General features: G+C 62.4%; 1 protein-coding gene across 2 annotated transcripts in view; it reads left to right on the top strand.

The window, feature by feature from the left end:
- Positions 1-826: 826 nt before the first annotated feature.
- LOC125358078 (malonate--CoA ligase ACSF3, mitochondrial-like) overlaps positions 827-22,822 on the top strand; it is a 31,675-nt gene continuing 9,679 nt past the window's right edge. The window contains exons 1-7 of one of the 2 annotated variants that reach the window (XM_048354936.1): positions 827-904; positions 2,782-3,489; positions 4,794-4,949; positions 7,214-7,368; positions 9,688-9,833; positions 13,129-13,241; positions 18,634-18,760. In XM_048354936.1, the coding sequence (XP_048210893.1) occupies positions 2,824-3,489; positions 4,794-4,949; positions 7,214-7,368; positions 9,688-9,833; positions 13,129-13,241; positions 18,634-18,760 (1,363 nt within the window). In that variant the 5' untranslated portion in view covers positions 827-904; positions 2,782-2,823. Of the gene's footprint in view, positions 905-2,759; positions 3,490-4,793; positions 4,950-7,213; positions 7,369-9,687; positions 9,834-13,128; positions 13,242-18,633; positions 18,761-22,822 lie in introns of those variants that run through there. The other variant, XM_048354937.1, reaches the window with a different exon arrangement.

Here is a 22,822-nt window from a genome sequence, read left to right as displayed (position 1 = left end):
TGGCTGGCGGCCATTTGCTTGGACTCTAGTCTTTTCTGGGTGGAACTGATCAAGTGGCAACCTGGGCCCCAGAAGTTTAGGACTGGGCCTGTGCCGGGTGTGACAAACTTCCTGAAGACTGAGCTATTTCTCCCAGGATTACCACCCGTAGGTTCCCGGGATGTCTTCCCGACCTGCAGCTGCTCCTCCCTGCCAGGCGACGAGGGCAGGAACAACGCGTGCTTATTCCAGAATGGACGTGCGCAGTTCCGAGGCACGCCAACACACATTTTTGTATTTTTTTTAAGTCTTATTTTAGAGAAAAAAATCACACATTTTTGCCGACTGGATGGAATTTTGTGTCTGGCTTTCAATGGGTTCTTTTATTGTACAGGAAGGCAAGCCCCCCAACAATCTACTCTAAGACCATACCCTAGAGACCCTCCGTTTGGGTCTGTATGCAATCACCCGGGGAGGTTAAGAGGAAGATCCGGGGTGTGGGGCCCAGGAACCCCGCCTCAGATCCTGTGGAGGAGGGACTGTGGGCTGACCACCGCCACTACCCAGTTACCTTGATTTCGAGAAGCTGCGCGGTTCATTCCAGTTGCCAGTGGCCTCGGTGGCTATTAAAATGAACACCGATTTCAAGCCGGCACGGGATAGCAGGAATCCTAAGCGAGCCTACAGCCCCCGCTGTGGTGGACAGCGAGGCCGGGAGAGCGGCAGGTGGGGGCCGGCCGGAACGTTCGCGCCCGGAACCTGCGGCCAGAGTCGCGCTGCGCGGGAGACGCATCTGGGGGAAGGACGCCTCACGCCGGGGGGACGCTATCGGCGGCGGACCCAGTTCCGGTCCCGCCCGCCCACACTGCCCGACCCCGGCCGCGCGCCTGGCCCCCGTGGCCCCAGTCTGACCCGGAGGCCCGAGGTGAGCCCGCGCGGCCCGGCCCGGCCCGGGAGGCGCCGCGCGCCGGGCAGCCGCGGGGGCGGGGCGGGCGGCAGGGTCGGGGCCGGCCGGCCGGCGGGGGCCGGAGGGAGCCCGCACGGGGCGCCGCGCCCCGCGCCTGAGCGCCATCGCAGCAGACGCAACCGTGTGCCCGGGCGCGCGCTGACAGCCCAGGCTTCGGCTGCCGGGCCGGCTGAGGGCAGGCCTCATCCCGCGGCCCGCTCGGGCCCGAGCTGGAGATAGCCCTGCCTCGGCCTCCTGACCGCCGAGGTTCCAGGCGTGCACCCCCACCTGCAGTCCGGCCCACGTTTCTTAGTGAACCCGCACAGCATTGTGTGGGATCCAGTCCCCTCCACTGCCCACTAATGGGACCCCTTATCCAGACCACAGATCCTAAGTTCTGGGGCCACTGACATCCAGGGTCTGGTGGTGAGTGGGTCACGTGTGGCATAGTGTGGAAGCCCCGTGTCATTCAGTTAGAAACCTGCATCCATTTGAATGCAAGTATCATCCTTATCTTATTGGCAAGCTCTGGCAAGCACTGTGCCAAGAGGTGCCCCTCCTATGCTTGCTTGGCACATGTGTGGAGAATCACTCACACCAGGTCAGTGGCACGTGCGTGGAGAGTCACTGTCACACCAAGTCAGTGGCACGTGTGGAGAGGAGTCACTGTCACACCAGCTCGGTGGCAAGTCTTGCAGTCTCATCTAGATTTACCTTAAGTGTATTGAGTATTGCTTCTCTGGTTTTACCTAAATTATTTCATTGTTTTAGAATATTGTGATTTCTTTTTTTAAAAAAAATCTTTAAGCCAACAAGATTAAGTAAAATACTCTGGAGGCTAAGATCTGAAGATCACAGTTCACAGCCAGCTGGGGCAGGAAAGTCCATGAGACTCTTATCTCCAATTAACTACCAGAAGACCAGAAGTAGAGCTGTGGTTCAAGTAGTAAAGTGCTAGCTTTGAGAGAGAGGAAAAAATGCTGAGGCACAGTGCCCATGCCCTGAGTTCAAGCCACAGGAGAGGTACAAAAGGAAGGAAGGAAGCAAGCAAGCTGGATACTTGAAGTCTAAAGATGTTGCGTGCTGGAGTCATTAGCTTCTCATAGTAGAGGGAGTTTCTCTAGGACTTCTTTGGCGGTGGATGTTGAATCTTGCTGGGTGGTGGGTGTGGTGGTGGTAGGTCTTGCTGTGGGCCGGGCTGGGCTGGGTGGTGGGTGTTAGGTCTTGCTGTGGGCCGGGCCATGGGGGTGGTGGGTGTTAGTTCTTGCTGTGGGCCGGGCCATGGGGGTGGTGGGTGTTAGGTCTTGCTGTGGGCCGGGCCATGGGGGGTGGTGGGTGTTAGGTCTTGCTGTGGGCCAGGCCATGGGGGTGGTGGGTGTTAGGTCTTGCTGTGGGCCGGGCCATGGGGGTGGTGGGTGTTAGGTCTTGCTGTGGGCCGGGCCATGGGGGTGGTGGGTGTTAGGTCTTGCTGTGGGCCGGGCCATGGGGGGTGGTGGGTGTTAGGTCTTGCTGTGGGCCGGGCCATGGGGGTGGTGGGTGTTAGGTCTTGCTGTGGGCTGGGCTGGGCTGGGTGGTGGTGTTAGGTCTTGCTGTGGGCCGGGCCGTGAGGGTGGTGGGTGTTAGGTCTTGCTGTGGGCCGGGCCATGAGGGTGGTGGGTGTTAGGTCTTGCTGTGGGCCAAGCCATGGGGGTGGTGGGTGTTAGGTCTTACTGTGGGCTGGGCTGGGCTGGGTGGTGGTGTTAGGTCTTGCTGTGGGCCGGGCCAGGCCGGGCTGGGCTGGGCGGTGGGTGTCAGGTCTTGCTATAGGTGAGGCTGAGGTGGCTAGTGGCACTAACGCTGTGTCCTCCCCTCTGCAGTGGGGCCCAGCAACACCAGGGCAGCCTGCGCTGGTTACTGTGATGCGACCTGGTGTGACACTGCCCTTCCGGCACCTGGTCTGGTGTCTGGCCTCCTGCCGACAGGCCCCTTGGAGACACAGAGGATGTGGCCTCCTACACACAGCCCCCGCTGCCCGCCCGGAGGGGGCTGCCCCAGTGTTTGCACGAGCCCTGGCGTTTGGGGACAGAATCGCCCTGGTTGACCAACATGGCTGCCACACCTACAGGGACCTGTATACCCGCAGCCTTCACCTGTCCCAGGAGATCTGCAAACTCCGGGGCTGTGTGGATGGCGACCTCCGGGAGGAGAGAGTCTCCTTCCTGTGCTCCAACGATGCCTCTTACGTCATTGCCCAGTGGGCGTCATGGATGAGCGGTGGCATTGCTGTCCCTCTCTACCGGAAGCACCCTGCGGCCCAGCTGGAGTACTTCATCCGGGACTCAAGGAGCAGCCTCGTCGTGGCGGGCCAGGAGTACTCAGAGCTGCTAGGCCCAGTGGTCAGGAGGCTGGGGGTCCCGCTCCTGACTCTGACTCCTGCCGTCTACCACGAGGCCGCAGAAGGGACCACGGAGGCGCAGGTGCCAGACCGGGTATGGCAAGACCGTGGAGCCGTGATTTTCTACACCAGTGGGACCACGGGGAGCCCCAAGGGTGTCCTGAGCACCCACCGCAACCTTGCAGCTGTGGTGAGTGTGGGGCCTTCCGGGGCCAGCTTGTCCTTCTGTGCCCTTCCCTCCCACTGCAGCGCCTGTCACGGCAGCCCCCAGCACGTCTCAAAGCACTTTCCGGGGGAGGCTTGTTGCTCATCCCTCTGTGGGGCTCTTCATAACTGTCACACACCTGCCAACTTCCTGAAGTTCCTCGTGACAGAGGGTGAGGGGGACGTGTGATACTGGCCTCGCTGGCCAGGGCAGCACAGCCATGCACTCGGGTGTGGCGCTATCCAACACCTCCTAGGTAACCTGCAGGGACCACAGACCCAGAGAGAACAGAAGAGACCACGGCATGCTGGGTGCTTGACCCAGGCTGAGACCCCCAGCTAGAGCCAGGATGTGTGACTGGGACCTGAGACTTATCTGGGCAGCCTGGGAGCAGGGACCTCCTTTATGTCTACCCCTGTCTTGTCCTATTTTGTATTCTGTACCTTAATTGCCATTGTGACAAAACTCTTCAACCACTTTGCCTGTCTTTGATAAATACTTGCAGGAAGTACTTGTTGGTATTTACAGTGAAAGAAGTCTCTCATACGGTAGGAGAAATAAAATAAAAACAGAAGTTCAGAGCACTAGAGGAAGGCAGGGAATAAGCACAGGGATTCTGAGCCGACAGTGTGGCCGAGTGAGTGAGTAGTGAGCTTTGCCGGGTGAACGGGCACCCCTCAGAAGCAGCTGCCTCCGGGAATGGACGTGTGCGTCTGCGAGGTCACCAGGGGTGGACGCCTTCGCCCGTGAGGTCACCTCTGGGCCTCTCCATTCCCATGACGAGACGGAGTGGTCCCGCCGTGTGCAGGACAGCATCCTCGCCGTGGCTACGCCGGGCACTCGAGGGGCCTGGGCCCCCCGGCTTCTCCCTGTGAGCTGAGAACCCACTGGAAGCCTGACTCTGGTTCCCATCTCGCTGGATGGGTGGGATCGTGCAGGGATCACAGAGAGCTTAGTGCCGACGCTGCAGTTGGACGGATCCAGTTAAATCCGGAATTCTGCTACGTCCTGCACACGTGCGCCTGGGCTGGAAACCACCCGCAGGTGGTAGAGCCGCAGTCACAACACTGCGGCGCTGGTCTGCTGCTTTGAGGGCCACTAAAGCCGCTGACTGGCCGTGGCCCCATCCCCTGAGTAAGCAGTGACCCTTAGCCATCTTGCCTTCATCTCTGTCAGGAGTCACTGAAGGGAAGAGAGTTGACTTTCCTCTCCCTCCCTGTGAAGCCCCACGTCCACTGGGTGTGTCCCTAGTAGGACTGGGCTCCTGTTCTTACCAGTGTCTCCTGCAGGTGACTGGGCTGGTCCACGCCTGGGCCTGGACGAAAGATGACGTGATCCTCCATGTCCTCCCCCTGCACCACGTCCACGGTGTGGTCAACAAGCTGCTCTGCCCACTCTGGGTGGGAGCCACCTGCGTGATGCTGCCCGAGTTCAGTGCCCAACAGGTCAGTCGGGAATCGGGTCTCAGTACCCGCCGTGGGCTGGCTTTGCAGGTGTGTGAGTCCCGGGGACCGCGGTGACAAAGGGCCGCAGGTGGGGGATATAACGTCGCAGGGCTCTTCTCAGCTTTCTGGAGATCAAGGGTCTGAAGTGAGTTAAATGGAGCCACCTGGCTCCTGGAGGCCCTGTGGCCCAGGGGTCGGCCGCTGGCCCCGCCTGGCTCCTGGAGGCCCTGTGGCCCAGGGGTCGGCCGCTGACCCCGCCTGGCTCCTGGAGGCCCTGTGGCCCAGGGGTCGGCCGCTGGCCCCGCCTGGCTCCTGGAGGCCCTGTGCTGCTCCTGCCATCCCTTCTGGTCTCTGCTGGGATCTCATGGCAGACAGCCATTCCTCTGCCTCCTCTGGTGGGGATCATCCAGGATGGTCTCCTCCCCCTAGACCACAACTGAATTCCACCTGCAGTGTCCCTTTCTCCACTGGGGCTGCTCAGAGCCCAGGGAGGAGCCCAGGGGCCCCACAGGCTGTCATCTTCAGTGGATGCCCCGGCGGTGGGCTTCTCTAGGCTCCTGCGCTCTTGTCTCTCCAGAGTTCTCTCCTTCCATGCACTACTCAGCAAGCCAGCTGCGATTGTCACCTGTGCAGTGCAGCAGATCAGAGCTACTGCTTTGGAGGGGAAAAGAGCCATGTCCAAACTCGGACGCTGGCCTTGGGCTAGGATGTGATCCCGTGGGTCTTGTTTCCCTGACAGCAGTGGGGCCAGCAGCCGTTGCCTTGGCCCGGGTGATACTCTTCCTGCCGGAGGCCAGTTGGGGTCTCGCCTTCCTCCTTTGGCTCTGGCCAGAGGTGCTGTCTGTCCTGTGGGGTCCATTCTGCCACTCCTGGCCTTGCCTTTGGCCACCCTGCCCCGAGCGCTCCCTCTCCTGACCCATCTTCCTTTCCCCGGGCTTCCCAGGCCTGGGTCCTCATCTGCAGCCTGGGCGCTCCCCTCAGACCACCCGCTGCTGGCACATGGCGGACAGTCCCGACGGCTGTCAGAGCAGCTGTGGGCATCGGATCCACGCATTCCTGCACGTTCCTCCCCAGGACCACGGCACAGCTCTGCTTGCTTCCCGCTGAGCCCTGGAGCCGCCGGGGTCTCTGGGGTGGAATCTCTCCTGTGTCGCTGCGCTGGGGTCTCTCCCTGGGGCGACATCCCTCTGGATCTCTGGCCCAAGGTCTGTGACCCTAGGGGCCAACTCCTTAGCTTGTGATGTGGGTGAGATCTTGTAACTTCATAGTTCTTAACATACGAGAGCTTTGGAATACTGTCCAGTAAAAACTCGATATTGAAAACCTTGGTAATGATATCATGGCTAAAAAAGACAGTAGCTGTCGGAATCCCTGAGTTTATATTTTGATCTTTATAAGAAACTTACCTCTGTGAAGTCTGCTCTCAGCCTCAGTGTCTGGAGGTGTGGCGAGGTCTTGGGCATGGAGCCAAAGCCCTGGCGACAGAGCCGGCAGTGGTGCTTCTGCCCTCCTGGGGCAGCTCTGGGCACCCTCCTTGGGCGCGGCAGGCAGCGAGGCGGGCAGCGGCGGTCGGCCCTGCGTGCCGTGCGCGTGGCAGCACCCGCTCTGCACAGCGGAGTCGTCTGTGGGTTTGGCACCCAGGGCCTGGGATCAGGTTATTTTTCTGAGCTCTGCTGTGGCAGTCTGAGAGGAGATCCCTCCACGTGACTTCAGGCCCCCTGGGAAGGCCCGGTGTGCCCGCAGTCTGCTCTGCTCGGGGGCTGTGGTGCCCACTCGGGAGACGTTTCGGTCTTGCTGCCTAAGAAGTTGTTCTTAGTGGTAAACAGCACTCAGGGCAGCCCCGGGTGTCTTAATGTTCTCAACACCTCTGTCTGTGTTGACTTTCGAGCTTATTTGATAACAAGAGACTGCTCTTCTGTCTGTGCCAGCCGTGGGGCTGGCTTCTGGTTAGGGACTGCCTGGGGCCTCTGCCTCCTTCCCAAGGTGCAAGCCACCCCTGCTGAAGTAACGAGAAAGTTGACCACGCTTCAGGCCACAGACATGGAACTCCCAGGCCCCGATCCTCACTGTTCTTCCTGCTCGAGGCCAGACACAAATATCCCCACGCGGGCCGTGCTCTGTGGACTCTGGGGACGTGGCTCGGGCTGGGAGCCGTGGATAAGGCCCGTCAGCCTTGCTAGGGGACGCGCCTAGAACTCGAAAGCTTGTGGGATGTAGCTGTGTGTTTCCTGATGTTTCTACTGGGTACTTCTTTCTCTCTTTAGGTCTGGGAGAAGTTCTTAAGTTCTGAGACTCCACGGATTAATATGTTTATGGCAGTGCCTACGATATACAGCAAACTGATGGAGTACTACGACAGACATTTCACCCAGCCTCACGTCCAGGACTTTGTGCGTGCAGTTTGTGAAGAAAGAATTAGGTAAATGGAAAAAAGCTCACTCTCCTGTCTAGAGAGGCTTAGTGATTGCCAGGTAGAAGTCATCCTGCCATGTCAGTGCCGCATTTCCCCTCCCCTGAAATGATGTGTCTGCATGCCTCTGTGGCTCTTCCCTCTCCTGCTCCCCAGGGCCTTCTGCACCTCCGTCTCCCATCGCTCGCTGCCTATGGCAGAGTGGTCCTCCCACCTGGTCTGTTTCTGCCCGGTCTCGGCTCTCCGAGCCCTCCTGCTGCCGCCTTCCCTCCGCCCTGCCTTGGCCTGGCTCCCTGTGGCTTCCCTCGCAACGGGAAGCTGAGTCCTTTGTGTCCTTCAGTGGCACGAACCGCGTTCTGTGTTCTCTGTTGAACCCGTGGACACAGTTTCCTTCTCAACCTTATGTTAAGATGTGACACTGCTGGGCGTGGCAGCTCACACCTATAATCCCAGCCAATCAGGATGCAGAGATGGGAAGAATCACAGGTCAAGGCCAGCTGGAAAGTCCATCTCAGAAATAAGCCTGGCATAGAGGGTGCTTGCCTGTCACCCCAGCCACTTGCGAGGCCACCAGGAGGCAAAAACACCAGGCCCTGCCTGAAAACTAATCTAAAGCAAAAATGGCTGGTGCATGTCCAAGTGACGGAGCACCTGCCTGGCAAGCAAGGGGCCCCAAGTCCAGGCCCCAGTACTGCCAGGAAAAGAACTGACTTCCTAGCTAGAGGTTTAACACTGCCTGGCTTAGTGAATCTGCACCCTGGACATGCCCCTGTCCCCGCAGGTGTGAGGGGAGGTCTTTGCTCTGCTGCCAGAAAAGAGGGTGACGGCATGCACAGGAACTGGACCCAGGCTGGCTGGTGGGTGTGTGCGGCCAGCTGGAGTTGGAGATTCCAAGTGGGGCCTGGGCACCCGTCCTGAGCCCTGCAGGCCTGCCTGGGGCCTGGGCGCCTGCCCGTCCTGAGCCCTGCAGGCCTGCCTGGGGCCTGGGGCGCCCGTCCTGAGCCCTGCAGGCCTGCCTGGGGCCTGGGCGCCTGCCCGTCCTGAGCCCTGCAGGCCTGCCTGGGGCCTGGGCACCCGTCCCGAGCCCTGCAGGCCTGCCTGGGGCCTGGGCACCCGTCCTGAGCCCTGCAGGCCTGCCTGGGGCCTGGGCGCCTGCCCGTCCTGAGCCCTGCAGGCCTGCCTGGGGCCTGGGCGCCTGCCCGTCCTGAGCCCTGCAGGCCTGCCTGGGGCCTGGGCACCCGTCCCGAGCCCTGCAGGCCTGCCTGGGGCCTGGGCGCCTGCCCGTCCTGAGCCCTGCAGGCCTGCCTGGGGCCTGGGTGCCTGCCCGTCCTGAGCCCTGCAGGCCTGCCTGGGGCCTGGGTGCCCGTCCTGAGCCCTGCAGGCCTGCCTGGGGCCTGGGCACCTGCCCGTCCTGAGCCCTGCAGGCCTGCCTGGGGCCTGGGCGCCTGCCCGTCCTGAGCCCTGCAGGCGTGCCTGGGGCCTGGGCGCCTGCCCGTCCTGAGCCCTGCAGGCCTGCCTGGGGCCTGGGCGCCTGCCCGTCCTGAGCCCTGCAGGCGTGCCTGGGGCCTGGGCGCCTGCCCGTCCTGAGCCCTGCAGGCCTGCCTGGGGCCTGGGCGCCTGCCCGTCCTGAGCCCTGCAGGCCTGCCTGGGGCCTGGGCGCCTGCCCGTCCCGAGCCCTGCAAGCCTGCCTGGGGCCTGGGCGCCTGCCCGTCCTGAGCCCTGCAGGCGTGCCTGGGGCCTGGGCGCCTGCCCGTCCTGAGCCCTGCAGGCGTGCCTGGGGCCTGGGTGCCCGTCCTGAGCCCTGCAGGCCTGCCTGGGGCCTGGGCGCCTGCCCGTCCTGAGCCCTGCAGGCCTGCCTGGGGCCTGGGCGCCTGCCCGTCCTGAGCCCTGCAGGCGTGCCTGGGGCCTGGGCTCCTGGGCCCAGGAAGCAGCAGAGCACAGCCTAGGGGCTGTCATCCCAGGGAGCTTGGTATGGCCAGCCCCCCTCCCGTGCCATCGTGCCCTCGCCCTCGGGCGTGTGGCCTCTGCTGGCCGCTAAGCTGCCACCACCAGTCACTTCGGTCATAGGCAGAGTCACAGCAGAGTGCCACCAAAAACTCTGCAGGTAGCCTTTAATTCTCATCCCTTTGGAAGAGTGCTGCACACCCTAAAGCGTATCCCACAGATTGTTCTCAAGAAACACTTAAGTTTTAGCCCAGACTCGTTTTCATCACACATTCCAAACGCAGCGCTGTGGGACTGTGCGCTTTGCAGTCCTCTGTGTCCCGGGGAGAGGCGCGCGTCTCGCGTGCGGTCCCCCCAGAGCTGAGCCCTGTGCTGGTGCCCTAGGCTGATGGTGTCGGGCTCGGCTGCCCTGCCCGTGCCCGTGCTGGAGAGGTGGAAGAGCGCCACGGGCCACACGCTGCTGGAGCGCTACGGCATGACCGAGATCGGCATGGCCCTGTCCAACCCGCTGGCCGCGGCTCGCCTGCCAGGTACCTGCGGCCCATGTGCCCTCCCGCCCTGCTTTCTCTGAGCTCCGGGGGAGGGGGTCTCCTGGTCACCCACACTTGCTGGGAGAGGGGCAGTGTGTGCTACCCTTGGGGACAGGCCACCCAGCCAGGGCCTCCTCCTCAGGACTGGCCGCCTTTCCCTCTCCTCCCGTGAGTGGCAGGTGCCCTTCGGCGGCGCCCAGCCTCCTGGCGATGGTCCCCCTGCGGCGATCCCTCCTCTACCCCGGGCGGCAGCCGCAGACCTGTGGTCCTTTCCGCGCTTCTGTGCTCCGCGCATCACACTGACCCGCCCGCTGCGTGCCCCGTGGAGTGCCGCGGGCCCGCCCCGCACCGTCGCTCTCTTCCAGCTCCAGCCGTCTGCGGCATCCGTGTGCTTCGCACAGCTGTCAGCCTGGCCTCTGGCCAAAGGACATTCAGCTTCCCTCTGGCGTGGGGAAGTTCTGTGACGAGCTGTGTGTCAGGCTTCCTCTGACCGAAGGCCTCTGTCCCTCCGCACGCCCGGCCGTGCGCACACTGGGCAGTTTGGCACCAGAGACCCCACATTGCTCTGCTCCCCAGACAGAGGGGACAGGCGCCGCAGGGTCCTCCAGCGCCCTGGACACTGTCCGCTACCTCAACTCACGTGGTGTGCGGCCTCGCGCCTGAGTCTCACTTCTCCAGTAGCCACTAGATAAGTTACTCCTTTTTATCCTTACTTGTACAAAGGGGTCTGCACATCCTTCCTCGCCTACTGCTCACGGAGGAAGGGCGTCCAGAGTTGTTAACACACGACAGCCTCTTAGACATGGGTACTGGTCTCTAGAACAGAACCAAACACCCGTGGCCGTCCGGCATGCAGGTCCCGGCAGAGGCCAGGCCCAGCACAGCGCAGCTCCCATCCCTAACCTTGGAAATGCTTCCTGAAAGCCCATGTCCTGGAGGGAAGCGGGTAGAGAGGGCTCGTCCCTGCCCCTTCCCACGCCCTGCCGCCCCAGATCTGGGCCACCCCAGCTTCCAGTCCTGTGGTTTGTTTCAGCTTCAGCAACTGGACTTGGGTGCCGACTTTGTCCTCTCTGCCTGGGAAGCACCTGTGCCCCTCCTCCCCCGCCCCCACTGCTTCCAGCTGGAGTTCTCTCCTGCCGGCCCTGCCTTCTACCTGCGCAGTCTCAGCCACGGGTGGGGCCAGACCTACATAAGGTTCATTTGAAATCTGGAACCTGTCAGACACAAGGCAAGGTCAGCTCAAGTGAGAACCTGCAGAGGCATGAGGGGGCCCAGGTCAGCTCAGCCGAGAGCCCACAGAGGCGTGAGGGGCCGAGGTCAGCTCAGCCAAGAGCCCACAGAGGCGTGAGGGGGGCAGGGGGTCAAGGTCAGCCCAGCCGAGAGCCCACAGAGGCGTGAGGGGCCGAGGTCAGCTCAGCCAAGAGCCCACAGAGGCGTGAGGGGGGCAGGGGGCCATGATCAGCTCAGCCGAGAGCCCACAGAGGCGTGAGGGGGCCCAGGTCAGCTCAGCCGAGAGTCCACAGAGGCGTGAGGGGCTGAGGTCAGCTCAGCCGAGAGTCCACAGAGGTGTGAGGGGCTGAGGTCAGCTCAGCCGAGAGTCCACAGAGGCATGAGGGGGGCAGGGGGCCCAGGTCAGCCCAGCCGAGAGTCCACAGAGGCATGAGGGGGGCAGGGGGCCCAGGTCAGCCCAGCTGAGAGTCCACAGAGGCATGAGGGGGGCAGGGGGCCCAGGTCAGCCCAGCTGAGAGTCCACAGAGGCGTGAGGGGGGCAGGGGGCCCAGGTCAGCCCAGCTGAGAGTCCACAGAGGCGTGAGGGGGGCAGGGGGCCCAGGTCAGCCCAGCTGAGAGTCCACAGAGGCGTGAGGGGGGTAGGGGGCGTGTTGCCTGTGTCAGGGTCTCTGCTCCCCTTCTCCCCCTGGTTGCTACAAAGAAAGATGAATAATTTATGGCCTCGCTCTCACTGGGCCTGATGACACACTAATTGGGACTGGGGTCAGGCACTGAGGCTCTTGCAGCAACCGGTCCCGGTCTTGACAGGGATCTGGGGCCTGCCCCCCGTGTCGCTCGCTCTGGCCCCCGCAGAGGCTGTGTGCTCCCCAGGCCGGGGACAATCCTTTATCTGAGAAGGACAGTGCTGCCCCACCTCCTGCAGCCAGTGTCACTGTGAGTGTGGACAGACTCCAGATGAATCCAGAGCCTCTCAGTGCCATAGGCAGACGGATCTCTGCACTGGGCTTCTCCACCTGAGGACAGCACTGAGGCCTGCTCAGCGTACCTCCTGGTGACTCCCAGGTGGGCACCACTGGCTTCTGAGAAGGCTGAGAGCCCAAGGTATCACTGCGGCTAGTTCAAGCTCAGACGGCAAGGAACCGGAGTCCAAGCTCACACAAGGAACTGGAGCCTGAGCTCAGATGGCAAGAAACTGGAGCTGGAGCTTATGCAGCAAGGAACTGGAACCTAAGCTCAGATGGCAAGGAACTGGAGCCGGAGCTCAGATGGCAAGGAAGCGGAACTGGAGCTCAGACGGCAAGGAATCAGAGCCTGAGCTCCGGTGGCAAGGAAGCGGAGCCGGAGCTCAGACAGCAAGGAACCGCGAGTGGGCTCATCTGAGGAGCGCAGGTGATCCTGCAGAGGAGTCTGAGGCTGGCAGTGGTCTCTGATGCTGTGAGCTGGTCCTGCCTGCTGGTGTCACTTGTGCAGTTCCTTGTGTCTGCTGGGGACTGCAGGAAGCTGGCTGACCATCTCTGAGGGTCATTAGGTGGGGTTTGGCCAGTTGCCTTCTTGCACTGCACCCCACCTTATTCCAGTGTCCTGTGGCAAAAGGGCCCCTGCCTGCCTCGCATGGCACTTCCCCTCTGTACTCTGTCTGCTCATGTATTCCTTTCCAACGTTGGTTCTTCAGCTTTACGTACACATGCATACATACATGCACCTACACATCCATGCACATGTGCTCGCACACACATGCATGCCACATACACACTGACAGCGGGCAGGGACTGCAGACTGAAGGAACTGGAGCTCCCAGACCCCTAGAGCACAGGAACCACGTCAGCACTGAAGGACCCTGCGAGGGGCTGGGGTTATCTCACCTAGAGGTGGCCATAGGGGCCTCTTCCATGAACCACTGGGTGATGCTACCCAATGGGACTCGCCATGCCATCAGCCTCTGGCTGACGTCCCCCTGACTCCTGGGTGTCGTGAGCACACATGTAGACTTACACACATGAAAGCCCAGGCGTGCTCTTTCTTTCACAACCATTCAGCCCCTGCCTCTTTTCTCCTTCTCCTTCAGGCTCCGTGGGGTCTCCACTGCCAGGAGTGGAGGTACGCATTGTCTCAGAGAGCCCGCAGAAGGAGGGCCTCTCCTACACCATCTACGCGGAGGGAAATGAGCTGGGGACCAAGGTGAGTCAGTGGGGTGGGGCTCACTTGGAATGCCGCGGCAGGGTTACCCCGTCCTCACTGTGCCGGGGCTGGCTCAGGACGGCAGAGACGGGGGCACATGTGTGTGTCCCGAGACAGTGATGGGGCCTGGCCTGAGATTGCATGCTGCTCTGACAACCTCCTCGGGGCTCTGCAGAGCAAGCCTGTTCTGGGCCTCTCCATTTTCCTCACAGTGGAAGATCCCAGGATAGCACCCTGACTCAGCTCCTCAGGGCCTCAGGTGATCCTGTGGGGTCCTCAGGTGATCCTGTCCAGTCCTCAGGTGATCCTGTCGGGTCCTCAGGTGATCCTGCCGGGTCCTCAGGTGATCCTGTACGGTCCTCAGGTGATCCTGTCCCGGTCCTCAGGTGATCCTGTCCCGGTCCTCAGGTGATCCTGTCAGGTCCTCAGGTGATCCTGTCGGGTCCTCAGATGATCCTGTCAGGTCCTCAGGTGATCCTGTCAGGTCCTCAGGTGATTCTGTCGGGTCCTCAGGTGATCCTGTACGGTCCTCAGGTGATCCTGTCGGGTCCTCAGGTGATCCTGCCGGGTCCTCAGGTGATCCTGTCGGGTCCACAGGTGATCCTGTACGGTCCTCAGATGATCCTGTCCGGTCCTCAGATGATCCTGTCGGGTCCTCAGATGATCCTGTCGGGTCCTCAGGTGATCCTGTTAGGTCCTCAGGTGATCCTGTACGGTCCTCAGATGATCCTGTCAGGTCCTCAGATGATCCTGTATGGTCCTCAGGTGATCCTGTGGGGTCCTCAGGTGATCCTGTCCGGTCCTCAGGTGATCCTGTCAGGTCCTCAGGTGATCCTGTCCCAGTCCTCAGGTGATCCTGTCAGGTCCTCAGGTGATCCTGTCGGGTCCTCAGGTGATCCTGTCCCAGTCCTCAGGTGATCCTGTCGGGTCCTCAGGTGATCTTGCCGGGTCCTCAGGTGATCCTGTCCCAGTCCTCAAGTGATCCTGTATGGTCCTCAGAAAATGAGTGTGTGTGCACCCTGTGTGACATGAGGATGGGTTCCTCAGCCCTTCCAAAAGACAGCATGTGGCTGGGTAGGGAAACCCACCACACAGCAGGGCCCCCACACTGATCCTTATCCACAAGGCTGTCTGTGCCTTCCTTCTGTCCTGTGGTCCTTACCCGGTGAGACCACCTGTGTCCTCGTCCCGCCCCGTGGTCCTTACCCGGTGAGACCACCTGTGCCCTCGTCCGCCCCGTGGTCCTTACCCGGTGAGACCACCTGTGCCCTCGTCCTGTGCCGTGGGTCGTGGTCCTTACCCGGTGGGACCACCTGTGCCCTCGTCCCGCCCCGTGCTCCTTACCCGGTGGGACCACCTGTGCCCTCGTCCCGCCCCTTGGTCCTTACCCGGTGAGACCACCTGTGCCCTCGTCCTGTGCCGTGGGTCGTGGTCCTTACCCGGTGAGACCACCTGTGCCCTCGTCCTGCCCCGTGGTCCTTACCCGGTGAGACCACCTGTGCCCTCGTCCTGTGCCGTGGGTCGTGGTCCTTACCCGGTGAGACCACCTGTGCCCTCGTCCTGTGCCGTGGGTCGTGGTCCTTACCCGGTGAGACCACCTGTGCCCTCGTCCTGTGCCGTGGGTCGTGGTCCTTACCCGGTGAGACCACCTGTGTCCTCGTCCCGCCCCGTGGTCCTTACCTGGTGAGACCACCTGTGCCCTCGTCCCGCCCCGTGGTCCTTACCCGGTGAGACCACCTGTGCCCTCGTCCTGTGCCGTGGGTCGTGGTCCTTACCTGGTGGGACCACCTGTGCCCTCGTCCTGTGCCGTGGGTCGTGGTCCTTACCCGGTGAGACCACCTGTGCCCTCGTCCTGTGCCGTGGGTCGTGGTCCTTACCCGGTGAGACCACCTGTGCCCTCGTCCCGCCCCGTGGTCCTTACCTGGTGAGACCACCTGTGCCCTCATCCTGTGCCGTGGGTCATGGTCCTTACCCGGTGAGACCACCTGTGCCCTCGTCCTGTGCCGTGGGTCGTGGTCCTTACCCGGTGAGACCACCTGTGCCCTCGTCCCGCCCCGTGGTCCTTACCCGGTGAGACCACCTGTGCCCTCGTCCTGTGCCGTGGGTCGTGGTCCTTACCCGGTGAGACCACCTGTGCCCTCGTCCTGTGCCGTGGGTCGTGGTCCTTACCTGGTGGGACCACCTGTGCCCTCGTCCTGTGCCGTGGGTCGTGGTCCTTACCCGGTGAGACCACCTGTGCCCTCGTCCCGCCCCGTGGTCCTTACCTGGTGAGACCACCTGTGCCCTCATCCTGTGCCGTGGGTCATGGTCCTTACCCGGTGGGACCACCTGTGCCCTCGTCCTGTGCCGTGGGTCGTGGTCCTTACCCGGTGGGACCACCTGTGCCCTCGTCCCGCCCCGTGGCCCGCAGCCTTGCGTGCTGTGCTTCTCTATCACCGCCTCCCAGGTGCCCACAGCTCTGTGGCCAGGCATACTCCAGGGGACACCACTCCCTCTGAACTCATTCCCCCCTCGTGGTTTGCCGCAGGCCAGGGCTGGTGGGGGCCTCCTCAGCCTGCCTCCCTGGCCACCAGAGGGGTTACCTCCACTCCTGTGCGCTTGGCGAGATGCCTCCTTCCTGTGCTGCAGCTCCCAGCTGGCTCCCACTGTCAGCCCTGCTTCCATGAGAACCAAACAGCAGCCAGTGACAATAGGGGTCTATCAGCAGATAAAGGGCTGCACAGCTGTGCGTACCACCATCCTGTAGCCCTTGCTGAGGCGGCAGAGCCTGTGCGGGTGGGGCTGGGGCTGGCGGCCATGGCCACGGCAAGCTCCATTCTCTTCACTTCCTCCATGAAGAATATTAATTACCTCACGATTCTCCACATCTAAGCTGCCACTCCGTCCAGCAGACGGCTCAGCTACTGCTGCCTCTCCCGCTGCCACCAGTGTCCGTGTCCCCTTCCTTGGGGAGGAGGGCCGAGCCTCGTGCCCCTTCCTGGCACGCTGCGCAGGCGTGGCACACCGCCACCAGGCCTTGTGTCCTCCTGCTGTGGCAGGGTCGCTTCCCCTCTAGAAAGGGCCGGCAGGGAGAGGGCGTGACCCCGAGGGGGAGCCCTCCGGCAGGGGAGCTGGTCACTGGCCACTCTGGCTGCGTGAATGTCTGCAGGCAGCTTGGCTTCTCCGTGCCTGTCCAGTCCGCGGGGCCTTTCTCCCCGGATGCCCTTCGGAGGCACGCACAGGAAGTGTGGGCATTCGGGGAGCCGCCCCCGGCGCATGTCCTGTTGCCTCCACCCCCGCCTGCTGCCCTGGTCCTGAGCAGCTGCTCTCAGCCTTGACTCCTCCCTAGAGATGAGGTTTCTACCCTGGGTTCAAGGAACTGAAATGTAGAGTTCATTGCTGGCTCCGGGTCTTTTCTTTAAGAACATTATTATCAAGATATGATTTCTATGTAGCTCACACATGTGAAGTCTACGGTTCAGTGGCTTTGAGTGCATCTGCAGAATTGTGCACCTGTCGTCACAGACAGTGTCAGAACACCACCATTGCCCAGGAAACTCCATCCTCGCTGGAGTCACCCCTCACCCCACCTCGCCATTGGCCCCAAACAGCCACCTGCCTACTTTCTGACTTTCTATTTTGTTATTCTAGAATCATTCCAGTGGATGCAGGGAAAGAATTTGACAGAATTCAACAGCCCGTTAAATGATTTTTAAAGGACATGTTTGTGATCAAACAACCTCTCAACAACTTAGGTAGAGAAAGGATATAACACAACGTAGAAAAGACCTCACCTGGAGGTGTTGGTGTGGCCTAAGTGGTAGAAGACCAGCCTTGAGCAGAAAAGCCGAGTGAGAACACAGGCCCTGAGTTCAAGCACAGTACCGACACAAAAATATAAGTTAATTAAATTACAAACCCATGGCTTCCCACCATATTGAATGAGGAAAGATGTAGAACAAGGCAAGAATGGCCACGTTTGCCCCTTGAGCTGAGCATAGTGCCGGGAGATCTACCCAGAGCAGTTAGGCAAGAGGAAGAAAGAAGTGGAAGCCGGGTCCTGGTGGCTCACACCTGTAGTCAGAGCTACTCATGAAGTGAAGCTCTGAGAATCACAGTTCAGAGCCAGTCTGAGCAAAAAAAAAAAAAAAAAAAAACAGTGAGACTCTTATTTCCAATTAACTGGCAAAATGCCAGAAATAGAGATATGGCTCAGGTGGTAGAGCACCTGCCTAGCAAACATGAAGCCCTGAATTCAGCCCCCCCACCCCCCCATACAGGCTGGGGACATAAACAAGACACAAACACGTCACCAAGGCCTCTCCCGCTGGCCCTGGCCCTACGGGAGGCCTTTGCAGTGATATCCTCTCAGCAGTTTCTGGGGGCTGCCTGAGTATGTCAGTCAGCTCTATTTTTTAATGGAAGGCGTATGTTCTAAAATAATTAAAGCATATCTTCTGGGGATATGGCTCAGGCACCTACTGAGTTCAAAACTTCAGTCCTGGAAAACAACAACAACAATGAATCAGATAAATAGGTCAGAAAAAGAAATTCTGGTAAATGCATAGCACAGTTATTGCCATTTTCACGTGGTTCGCATCTCATGTGGCTCTGTGCTCTCCTCTCACCTGACCAGCAGGCTTGCTTATAGGGCCTCGCCCCAAATAGGGCTCCATGTCAGCAAGGTGTGGTGCTGTTGCTGCGGGGGACCTCGGGGTCTGCTTCACCCTGGAAATCCCTGCTTAGGGCTCCAGGCGGACCTCGGGGTCTGCTCCTCCCTGGAAATCCCTGCGGGGGGGACCTCGGGGTCTGCTTCACCCTGGAAATCCCTGCGGGGGGGACCTCGGGGTCTGCTCCTCCCTGGAAGTCCCTGCGGGGGGGACCTCGGGGTCTGCTTCACCCTGGAAATCCCTGCTGAGGGCTCCAGGCGGACCTCGGGGTCTGCTTCACCCTGGAAATCCCTGCTGAGGGCTCCAGGCGGACCTCGGGGTCTGCTTCACCCTGGAAATCCCTGCTGAGGGCTCCAGGCGGACCTCGGGGTCTGCTCCTCCCTGGAAATCCCTGCGGGGGGGACCTCGGGGTCTGCTTCACCCTGGAAGTCCCGGGGTGGGGGGGCAGGGGGAAACCTCGGGGTCTGCTCCACCCCACGCCCTCAGCGCCAAGGCCAGGCCAGGCACATGCTCAGTGGGCAGAACGTGAAGCAGGCGCTGACGTGAGTGGCGGGGTCGTGAGTCGTGCCCGTGCAGGCCGAGGAGGAGCGCTCAGCTCTGGCGGGGCCGAGTTGTGTCGGTGTCTGATCTCGGAGCTTGTGACTCCTGAGGCGGCAGAGGCGGCAGGCAGGGTGCTCTGGGGTGGAGCTCCCACCCGGTGTTGAGAGGGTTCCCCTCTGGCCACACGTCTCTCTCACCTGCAGGTGACCCCAGGGTTGGAAGAGAAGGAAGGGGAGCTGCTGGTCAGGGGTCCCTCTGTGTTTCGAGAGTACTGGGATAAGCCAGAAGAAACGAAGAAGGCGTTCACCTCAGATGGCTGGTTTAGAACAGGTAGGCCCGACTCTGCGGGGGCAAGAGGGGCTCACGAGGGCTGCCCCGGGCCATCCGTGTCATCCCCATACCTGAGGAGCATCTGAGGGGAGGTGGGAGGAAGGTAGAGCGTCTGAGAGGGCACGAGGGAGGGGCTTGCCCTCACCAAGCGGGGCACCCCGCCGCCGGGTAGCCCCCGGCGGGCAAGGGCAGGCAGCGTGAGCCGGGCCGCGGGGTCGTGTGGAGAGCCGACGCCCAGGGTGGCAGCGGGGCCTGGAGCAGGTCCCGCGGGGCCGGCCCGCCAAGACGTCACGGGGTCGGGGACCCAGGCGTGCCCATGACGGGCCGTGTCCCCATGGCCTGTGAAGGAGCGCTGCCACACACCTGCCCGGTGCCCCTCTGTAAACACCCCTGCGGTGCCAGCTCCGGGCTGGCGTCCGGCACGCGCGTGCCCCGGTCGTGCCGGGCGGCTCCCTTGCGCACCGCTCCGGTCGCCTGCACTGACCCCCACCTGGCCTTGGGACGGCCGTCTCCCATTTCTAAGTTCAGAGAGGAAGCGGCTGCTCTCCCTTTGAGAAGCCGGGAGCCTCACGGGGTGGGGGGAGGGAGGCTCTGCCCGTGTGGGGCTCCAGAGCCCCGGGTGCCCCGGTGCCACGTGGGAGTGGGCGCTGCCAAAGGCTCCCACGGCAGCACAGGAGTGGCATGCATTAATTATCGTAAAGAGATGTCTTCAGGAGAGAATGATTTTGAAATTCAGTTTAATTTCATTGTAATGTGCTGCAAACAGGAAGGGAGTGTGTGTTTAATTGGCTCTCGGGGGGAAGGCCTGGAAGCCGGCAAGCCTTTGTCACAGGCCATTAGTGATACAGACTGCATAATGAGAGTGTGCAATCAGCTCGCAGCTGCTGCTCCTACAGGGAGAGCATGATATTAAGTAGAAATCAGGATAGATTAAACTTAACCCTTTCCTTGGACAGCCCCTCCTGCCTTAGCTGCCACATAAGCTCTGGTCCCGTGGTTGGGAGAGCCCAGTGCACCAGCTCCCCTCCCCCTCCCCCCCCCGCCCTCTGAGAGGTCACCCCGTCCACCAGCTCCTCCCCCCCCCCCAGGGCTTCAGAGGTCACCCCGTCCACCAGCTCCTCCCCCCAGGGATTCAGAGGGGTCACCCCGTCCACCAGCTCCTCCCCCTGCCCAGCAGCTCCTCCCCCCCCAGGGCTTCAGAGGTCACCCCGTCCACCAGCTCCTCCCCCCCCAGGGCTTCAGAGGTCACCCCGTACACCAGCTCCTCCCCCCAGGGCTTCAGAGGTCACCCCGTACACCAGCTCCTCCCCCCACCCTCAGAGAGGTCACCCCGTACACCAGCTCCTCCCCCCACCCTCAGAGAGGTCACCCTGTCCACCAGCTCCTCCCCCACCCTCAGAGAGGTCACCCCATCCACCAGCTCCTCCCCCCACCCTCAGAGGGGTCACCCCGTCCACCAGCTCCTCCCCCCCCAGGGCTTCAGAGGTCACCCCGTCCACCAGCTCCTCCCCCCACCCTCAGAGAGGTCACCCCGTCCACCAGCTCCTCCCCCACCCTCAGAGAGGTCACCCTGTCCACCAGCTCCTCCCCCCCCCAGGGATTCAGAGGGGTCACCCCGTCCACCAGCTCCTCCCCCCACCCTCAGAGAGGTCACCCTGTCCACCAGCTCCTCCCCCCAGGGCCTCAGAGGGGTCACCCCGTCCACCAGCTCCTCCCCCCACCCTCAGAGAGGTCACCCCGTCCACCAGCTCCTCCCCCCACCCTCAGAGAGGTCACCCCGTCCACCAGCTCCTCCCCCCACCCTCAGAGAGGTCACCCCGTCCACCAGCTCCTCCCCCCACCCTCAGAGAGGTCACCCCGTCCACCAGCTCCTCCCCCTGCCCACCAGCTCCTCCCCCCAGGGCTTCAGAGGTCACCCCGTCCACCAGCTCCTCCCCCCACCCTCAGAGAGGTCACCCCGTCCACCAGCTCCTCCCCCCACCCTCAGAGGGGTCACCCCGTCCACCAGCTCCTCCCCCCAGGGCCTCAGAGGTCACCCCGTCCACCAGCTCCTCCCCCCAGGGCCTCAGAGGTCACCCCGTCCACCAGCTCCTCCCCCCAGGGCTTCAGAGGTCACCCCGTCCACCAGCTCCTCCCCCCAGGGCCTCAGAGGTCACCCCGTCCACCAGCTCCTCCCCCCAGGGCTTCAGAGGTCACCCCGTCCACCAGCTCCTCCCCCCAGGGATTCAGAGGGGTCACCCCGTCCACCAGCTCCTCCCCCTGCCCAGCAGCTCCTCCCCCCCCAGGGCTTCAGAGGTCACCCCGTCCACCAGCTCCTCCCCCCACCCTCAGAGGGGTCACCCCGTCCACCAGCTCCTCCCCCCACCCTCAGAGGGGTCACCCCGTCCACCAGCTCCTCCCCCACCCTCAGAGGGGTCACCCCGTCCACCAGCTCCTCCCCCCACCCTCAGAGAGGTCACCCCGTCCACCAGCTCCTCCCCCCACCCTCAGAGAGGTCACCCCGTCCACCAGCTCCTCCCCCTGCCCACCCTCAGAGAGGTCACCCCGTCCACCAGCTCCTCCCCCCACCCTCAGAGGGGTCACCCCGTCCACCAGCTCCTCCCCCCACCCTCAGAGAGGTCACCCCGTCCACCAGCTCCTCCCCCTGCCCACCCTCAGAGAGGTCACCCCGTCCACCAGCTCCTCCCCCTGCCCACCCTCAGAGAGGTCACCCCGTCCACCAGCTCCTCCCCCCAGGGCCTCAGAGAGGTCACCCCGTCCACCAGCTCCTCCCCCCAGGGCCTCAGAGAGGTCACCCCGTCCACCAGCTCCTCCCCCTGCCCACCCTCAGAGAGGTCACCCTGTCCACCAGCTCCTCCCCCCACCCTCAGAGAGGTCACCCCGTCCACCAGCTCCTCCCCCCACCCTCAGAGGGGTCACCCCGTCCACCAGCTCCTCCCCCCACCCTCAGAGGGGTCACCCCGTCCACCAGCTTCCCCTGCCCCCAGCTCTCGGGAGCTCGATGCCTGCCACTCTTGCCTCTTCTGCCCTGCTTGCCGCTGACCGCTGAGCGTGCAGTGAGACTCACGGCCTGCAAGGGTCCCGGCCTCTCAGGCCCTGGCAGCCACACAAGCCTGTTCCGAGCACGCCCAGGGGTGTCCACTTGCCCAGATGATCCTGGTGAGCCTGGGGCTCAGGCAGGCAGACAGGTGAGCTGAGCGCCTGCCCCAGGCAGCCAGGCAGGCAGGGTCTTTCCCGCAAGAGGGGAAAGAACAACGGCAGCTCCTTTCTAGGCAGACAGGGCTCAGGGGAGGGGTGACTGTCCTGGGCCCGAACACGAGTGGGGTTAACCACGAACCCATCCGTGTGTACATTACTGTGTGTAGTTAAGAGTAACAAGCCAGGGCTGGGGATATGGCCTAGTGGCGAGAGAGCTTGCCTCGTATACGTGAGGCCCTGGGTTCGATTCCCCAGCACCACATATACAGAAAACGGCCAGAAGTGGCGCTGTGGCTCACGTGGCAGAGTGCTAGCCTTGAGCAAAAAGGAAGCCAGGGACGGTGCTCAGGCCCTGAGTCCAAGCCACAGGACTGGAAAAAAAAACAAAAAGAGTAACAAGCCATCGAGAGGGCCATAAGCTCATGGCCCCTGCTCAGCAGCCCCCAGACACCAGCAGAGGGGAGAAGGTGGAGGCCGGCTCCTGCTCCAAGAGGGACTGTGCTCACCGCCTTGGCTGTGCTCCAGAGCAGCCATCGCTCTCCCTGCTGTGCGCCGGGCCCTCTCTGCAGCGTTCACGCCGTTGCTGTGTGCCACGCCTGTCGGTGTGGCCAGCGAGCTTCGGCTGCCCCTCCCCGGTCTGCATCAGGCATCCGAGGCCGCCGGAGGCCAAGGCTGAGAAAGGCTTCAACACGTGGCAGCAGACGTGTTTATACACGTGACCCGCCAACCTCGGCCCCCTAATCCTCCTTCAGAGCGAGGATGAATCGTGTCTGTGTGGGGGCCAGGGGCTGGGCCCGGGCTCCGAGCCGGGGAGGGGCCTGGCCTCACTGGAGCGAGCTGCCCCGCGGGTGTGTCGGTGGGCAC

Source organism: Perognathus longimembris, chromosome 10 (assembly GCF_023159225.1).
Source record: "Perognathus longimembris pacificus isolate PPM17 chromosome 10, ASM2315922v1, whole genome shotgun sequence".
In the NCBI taxonomy this organism is placed as follows: Eukaryota; Metazoa; Chordata; class Mammalia; order Rodentia; family Heteromyidae; genus Perognathus; species Perognathus longimembris.
The sequence above is the reverse complement of the archived record's forward strand: the minus strand, read 5'-3'. Positions and strand labels throughout refer to the sequence as shown.